The sequence below is a fragment of the Lagopus leucura genome, unplaced genomic scaffold, assembly GCF_019238085.1.
Source record: "Lagopus leucura isolate 7727_CA_CO unplaced genomic scaffold, USGS_WTPT01 188-1_obj-0_obj, whole genome shotgun sequence".
NCBI classification, from domain to species: domain Eukaryota; kingdom Metazoa; phylum Chordata; class Aves; order Galliformes; family Phasianidae; genus Lagopus; species Lagopus leucura.
Window position 1 is genome coordinate 24,207 of NW_024968752.1, and position 7,049 is coordinate 31,255.

The 7,049-nt window shown below is 55.8% G+C and overlaps 1 protein-coding gene across 1 annotated transcript; it reads right to left on the reverse strand.

The window, feature by feature from the left end:
- Nucleotides 1-3,140: 3,140 nt before the first annotated feature.
- Nucleotides 3,141-7,038, reverse strand: LOC122193832 (endoplasmic reticulum membrane sensor NFE2L1; the record flags this gene model as incomplete). The annotated part of the gene is made up of 4 exons (XM_042894711.1): nucleotides 3,141-5,570; nucleotides 5,957-6,118; nucleotides 6,450-6,539; nucleotides 6,751-7,038. Coding segments are annotated over 4 exons (1,878 nt in total), but the record flags the coding sequence as incomplete, so codon positions are not given.
- Between the last annotated feature and the right edge of the window lie 11 nt (nucleotides 7,039-7,049).

Sequence of the window (7,049 nt, forward strand, 5' to 3'; positions counted from 1 at the left end):
GGGGGGGGGAGGGAGACTTGTGACCATTCGTTCCTTTTCCCACCTTAATTTGACTGTCCAGCCAGCAGCACTGGGAACCCCTTCACATTTATCACATGGGAGAGAGAGGAAACCACAAAAGCAGCACAAAATAAAATAACAAAAATGAATTCCATATTCTCCCATTACAAGTGATTGTTTTTAGGAGGCCATGCATTGGTGCCGGAGCCAAATGAGTAACCCTGAACCTTCAGAGGGTTTTTTTAAGTCCAGTTTATTACAAATGATGACTTATTTCATGTCTGGGATCATGAGCCCCACCAGACTCCTGGCACCTCCTTGTAGGGTGGTATGTATCTAGACTTGCATTGTACAAACCTTTTTTTAAAAGCATGTGTTTAGGTTTCTGTGAAAACGTTGTTGAAATGTAAAGTACGTGTTTGGATTTTAACTTCATACCGAGCTCTGTCCGTTTGTTTTTGTTTTTTTTTTTTGTCTCAATAAAATTTTAGATTTATAATCCTGATTTTTTTCTTCTCAACCTTGCTCCTTCCTCCAGCTCTCTGTGCGTGAGCTCGGTGTAGAGCAGTGAGGAGGGGAACTCAGGCCTGGTGGCGCTGAACGAGGTTAGAGCTGCCCGCCGGCTCTCATCTAAGTGTCAACTGGAGCTCTGCAGCAGCCCACGGCTGCGTCTCATTCGTTGTGACTGCAGAAGAGTCGTGGCAGAGAGGTTGGTAGCTAAAGGCCTGAGTCGAGGAGGTTCCTGAGGGCGAGAGGCGTAGCTGTGATGTGGGACCTGGGTGATGGAAGGAGATGCTGCGTGAGCTCCAGGCCAGGACCCGGCTGGCTGCGCTGTGGGTGAGTGCCCTTTCCTGCACTTCTGGTGGGGATGTAGAGCAGACGGTGTCACTTTGTGTTTGTGGACGGGGTTTTTTTGTGATTTTTAATGCTGATTCTGGTGGCTGAAGATGGAAATGGCGTTGCTTTGTTCTTGGCCTTATGCAAGAGCTTGCAGCCTTCAGGATTGCAGGAAGGGAAAGCTGTGCCCCTCTGCTCGGCCCCCTGGCTCTCAATGCCACAGCACAGCCCTTGGCTTCACTGAGAGGAGGATGGGGCTTTCTGGCATGCGATTTCCAGCATCCACGGGGTGCGTGACAGAGCAGGGAGCAGCACTGAGGTTTTGGGTGGTGTTCAGCTGCTCTGCCAGTGCCTGCAAAACTATGCAGCCCATTGAAATCCGGGCTGTTCGCAGCGCTGTGCTGAAATGTCTTCCCTGCACTGGTAGCCAGCAGCAGCAGCAATTAAACTGGTGTTAATCACTGGAGTTGGAAGGAGGGAACGTCCACTTAATTGAACGTAAGGAGGCTGCAGCTCCTCGGAGAGGCTCTCGGCTGATTGATGGCCACGGGGGGCTGGAAGCTGAGTGCTGCAGGAGTCTGGAGGATGTGGGGCTCCTGATGGGGCAGAGCATCGCCTCCTGAGGCCCTGAGCCCAGCTCTCTGTGTGCTGGGAGCTGTGCTGGGTCGCGGTGGTGGGTTCAGTGCTCAGGGATGGGGGCAGCCCAGCACTCCTCAAAGCCGGGGCTCTGGCCGAGATCAGAGGCAGGAGGCCCCGCTGGTGGCTAAATGCTTCCTGCCTTGGAAAATGAAAGGTCTGCTCACCACCTGATCTGCGCTGGCAGGCAGCCCACGCTGCTGACAGTGCCAGGATGTGACAGCGATGCACAGAGCGCCGGCCCCGTGCTGCCCCAAAGGCTGGGGGAGAAGCTGCAGGCAGGGATTGCACCAGGAGCGTTGTCAGCTGAAGGCAGAGCAGGGCTGCTGGCTGGGGTAGAGCAAGAATAGGGGGGATGGCAGGAGCCAGGCCATGGAGATCCCCGAAAAGGAGGACAGTGGGGGAAGGCAAATGCTTGGAGCTGGTTCCCAGAGCCTAACAGCTGCCTGGGGTGATAAACAGCCCTGGGGCCCAGGAAGAGACTGGAAAAACCTCATTTATTTTAGTGCCCTGGGCTGAGCTGGGAGCAGGTGGAGCTGCCCTGGCCTCAATGCCCAGCAAAAGGGAGACGAAGCCATGCCCTCCTGTGAGCAGGGGAGGTCAGTCTGTGGAAAATCATAGTGGCCCCATGAAGTTCCCAATAGAAGCCGGACCTCACCTCCCTTTGGGTACAACGTGGTGCTGCTGCTGGGCTCTGCCAAAGGCAGGACTGTAGCACCTTGCTGCCCAAGCCTCCTCTTGTTCATGGGCTCAGTTGGTGGTTCCTAATGGATTTGGGAACCCGGCTCCGTACCAACGCTGCCCCCACTAGAGGCCAGGTGGGGGAAATGCTGCTGGCAATGATGGGGTGGCTGCTGCTGCCTTTGAGGAACACCCACAGGCTGGGACAGCAGCAGTACCTGCTCCCCACAGAGCACCACAGAGCTGGGAGCTGTGCCCCACAGCCCCCACAGGGAGGCTCTTCAGTTTCCCAAACGTGTTTCAGCTTAAGAAATGAAATAAAGAAGAAAATACACGAAACCAAGGCCTGTACAGTGAATAAGCCATTTTATTTTTTGTCCTGTGCTCACACAATCTCTCTTCTTTCCCTGACAGGTCACAGATCATTAAAATAAAGTTTCTAAGAGGAAAATAATTTAAAACATACACTCAGGGCTCCATTCCAACCTCCCCAACACCCAACATCTCCATCCCTTGTGCTTCATCTCATGCGTAAGTAAAGCTGTTGGATCTCAGGAGCGTGGTACGGCAGAGCCCTGCGCAAGGCCCGCAGAGGCAGCAGGCAGCCTTCGGCTCTTCCCCGCACCCTGAGATGCAGCTCCTTTCCCCGCAGCCTGTTCACATGCCCACACCAACACCTCCTCCTTGGCAGCCCCCAGCAGCATCACTTTCTCCCCCCCCCCTGCACCCCCGGGTTCCCTGCAGAGCTGCTGCCCGCACCTCCTCAGCGCCGTCCCCCTCAGTGCTGCACCCTCAGCCCGTATCACATGCACAGGACTGGCTAGGAAAGCCATTTTAAGCTATTCAGTTGCTGGTAAAGTCACTCCCAGCTGTGCTATATTGTAAATACAGCTTCTAGGATCGTCTCCATGGAGGAGACCAACAGTGATCAAGGCACTACCCCCACCCCCCTCCTTAAAACAAAGGAAGTCAGACCAACACCTAGGGACAGAAGAGAATCCTATAATGTGATCACACGGTTACACTGAATCTTTATGGCAAAGAGAACAATTAGCAGCTTTGAACGTTCGGGCTTCTCCCTTTTACTCAACACAAGCACTCTAGACCCTATAGGGAAAACAGGGCTGAAGCCCTAAAAAAAAAATATTAAAAAATAAAATAAAATCAAAGCACGGTTAAGAAACAGGAATCCTAACAGCTGTCTAGTTCTATAAGTGACAAGCCCACGGCTCTGCGTGCTGCCCCTGCTGCCACACAGCCGCCCCGTGGCCCCCAAAGCTTCCTCAGCCAGGCAGGAGGAGAAGACAGCGGCTGCATGCGGGCTGCTGCCCTCCTGCACAGCGGCCCTGCGCGGCAGTGATGTGCTCTGTGAGTGTGGTGGGGATGCACAGCGCTCTGCTCCTGTTAACCCTTCCCAGTTCCACCCCCCTGCAGGGCTCCGGCTCCATGCCCCAAGGCAGCACAGCCTTCCCTTCCTCACGGAGCTGGAAGGGTTAACGGAAGGCCGCTCGTGTCGCCATGCGTGCACTGGTCTGATCTAGAAAGGGATGGTGGCTAATCTGGAATTAAGTCGGGGTTGAATCACACACACTGATGTCAAAACTGGTTCAGGAAAAAAAAAAAAAAAAAAGAAAAAAAATTAAAAGAAAAACGAAAAAAAAAAAAACAAAACAACTACCTGAAATCACAGAACTTTGGAAGTTCAGAAAAACGTCTCTCCTATCGCTTGGTTTTTAAGTTCATTTGCTTAAATCTCTTTTCTTATTTAAAGCCAGTTCCTAACAGTAGTTTTTCCGCCTCCGCCCATCTCCCCACCAGTGATGCCAGCTGATTTCCTGCGCTCAAAGGATTCCAGGCTGTGGAAGGTGCTGGGCTCGCCAGTGCACTGTCCGCTCCTCCCCGTCCCTCCCCACAGGGAGCGCTCGGCCGCAGTCCCTCCTGCACAACTGACCGGCAGCAGTCACGATTCAGAAGATATATTGGATAAGAAGGCATGAAAGTTCCTCTAAGCACTTCCAGGCTCAGCCCTTCTCCAGTTCTACCTTGAGCGATTCTCCCACTCCTCCCGCGTGCCTCCCTCACTTCCTGCGGTCCTTCTGTTTCCTCTCCTGCCTCCTGGCCTGCTGGTCAGCCAAGGTGCGAGGTATCAAGATGACGCTGCCGTCGCTGGCGTACTGCAGGGCGTACTGACTGGGGGAGTAGGGCTGGCCGTTCTCATCGCGCAGCCGGCCGAACACCTCCTGGTAGAGGTTCTGCACCTTCTGCTTCATTTGGCGGATGGACTTGAGGAACTCCACCTTCTCCCTGAGCAGTTTGGACTTGTCCCTCTGCAAGTCCTCCACGTCGCGTTCCAGGTTCAGGATGGTGTCCAGCTTCCTCTTGCGGCAGTTCTGGGCAGCCATCTTGTTCTTGCCTCGCCTCCTGATGTCTCGGATGAGGCTCAGCTGCGCCTCGCTCAGCTGGTACTTGGAGAGCAGTTCGTTGAACTCCTCCACGGGCAGGTTGATGATCTTGTCGTTGGTGAAAGGGATCTTCATGGCTCTGGCTCGATGCTCGTCCCTGCTCATCTGCTTATCCAGGAACTCGGACGGTTTCTCCTTGCTGCTCTTCTTCCCCACGCTGGGCAGCTTGGGCTCCTCGGGATCCAGGCTCCCCGGTGCCATGTTGTAGGTGTGGTTGTGGCCCACGTGCTCCAGGTAAGGCAAGTAGTGGAGCTGCGCCGGGTCCTGGTAGCTCATGCGGCAGAACTTGCTGTACTCAGGCTGGTACCCAACCGCCCCTTCCGCTTCCTCAAAGTCCACGTTTTCAGAGTCTGAGCTGTAGCCGACAGCTCCTTCCTCCGAAAATGAGGAGGAAGAGGAAGAGGAGGAGGAGGAGGAAGAGGAGGAAGAAGAAGAGGAAGAGGCTTCTGAGCTGCTAAGGGAAGCGGGACTGTGGCCAGAATCCAGAGAAAGACCTGAGTCAGAATCAAACTCCTCTTCCAGCTGCGAGGCCTGCACTGGGTTGAAACCTTCTTCAATGGCCAAATCCATCAAGCTGATCTCATCGAGCATGGCTTCATCCAGAAGGCCGCCCAGCGGGTCGGGCAGCTCAGGGCCCGCCGTCTCATTGACCGTACTGTTCAGCTGTGGGGGGAAGAAGATCCCACTGAAGTTGGTGGAGCTGAAGGTGGTGTTGAGGCCGGTGGAGTTGTCCGGTGCCAGCTGCAGCAGCGCTGAGCTGCCGCCCATGGAGGGGCTTTCAATTTCAGAGCTGAAGAGGGAGAAGTCCTGTGAGCAGCTGCCCAGAGAGGCCTGATGCAGGCTGACATTCTGATTGATGGGAGTGTTTGGGGCGAGGTTGTAGTTAGAAGTCAGCAGGTCTCCGCTCGTGCCGTTGTAAAGGGTTTCAGCGGTCGTGCCGTTCACTTCCATTGCCTGCAAGAGACACGAAGCAGATCAGCAAATCAACCACGTTCAGGCCCTGCCTTTTCACTGCCCTTCACCACCAAAGACAACGGCGTTTCTTGCTCCTGTGGAAGGAGCTGCATCTCCAGTCCGCCCAGCACCACCCGCCAGCTGCGGGAGATTGAAGACGCTGCCAGCAACATCCACACGGGCGCTCAATGTCACCGCACAGGCTGTGGCAAAACCAAAGCTGCTGTGCCAGACCTCCAACCGCCGTTGTCCGGGAGCCGGGTGCTTGGAGCAGCCACCGCACCTCCTCTAACCTCAGCTGAGCGACAACGTGCGCCCAGAAGGGCAAACCCCTTCCCACTGCCACCCCTCCAGCACCAGCAGCTGCCACCCCAGGGCGCTCTGACCTGCATTTCCATGATAGACATGAGGTCCTGCCACTGCTGCTCCAGATCGAAGGGCGACTCGGCCTCTGGGAGGAGAGGAGACAGCAGGCTGCTCTGGATGCCCGCAGGCCGGCTCTCGCTGGGCACAGCTTCGCTTAGGGTGGAGACATCTGCAGCTGGAAACTGAACCACGTGAGGCACAGTCAGTCCCCAGCTGATGAGCCGCGGCCAGGGAGGCAGCCAGCCCCAATGCCCTTCCACCTCCACGCCGGCAATCGCTTCTCCTTTGTTCAGAGCAAAGCGGTTGCAGTTATTCCTCCGCAGTTCGCTATGAACTAATTAGAAGCAAAGCCAGAAGTCTTTAATTAATTGTGACCACCCCACACCCTCCCCCCGCTGCTACTTTCGCAGGCACGATGCCTGGAGCCTCCTTAAACAGCCTAACCCAATTTACTGCCAGCCCTGCGCTCTCGATGAGGGGTACAAGCGCCACCACAACCCCATCCTCGCTCACCTCCGAGTTCTCCCCGAAAGGGAAGGTGGCCTCCAGCAGCCTAAGGCACTCCTCCAGGGACAGGGCCGTCTGATCCTCCACGCCAGGCACCTGATGGGAAACGCAAGCCCCGGGATTAGGAGGGAGGCGATGGAAAAACAAACTCCTACAGCACAGCTTCATTACAGCGCATCCGAAAAAGAGCCAGAGGCCCCACCCAATGCTTCCGAGGTGCTCCCAGCACCGGGTTGGGGCTGGAGGGGACCCTGAGCCGGCAGTGCAGCTCAGCAGAAGCTGTGCTGGATGCCAGCCGTTCCGTTACCTGCGCAGGGAAGCTCTCCCCGGTCTCGCCATCCACTAGCAGGTTCCTATTGGTGACCTGTCCTCCCGCGCTCCTCCAGCCGTCCCCGCGCTCCCTCCCATCGCTCAGCTCTTTGTCCACTTCGCTCTCTTTCTGCCGGTGGCTGTAGTCAAAAATCTCTCTCCCGGCACCCAGATCGATGTCCTGTCTCCACAGGATGTCAATCAAATCGATGTCCTGAAAGACACACGCACGCACACGGAATCGCTCAGCACGGGCCCCTCCGGACCCCTCGGCCCATCCCTCTCCCACCGCCCCCC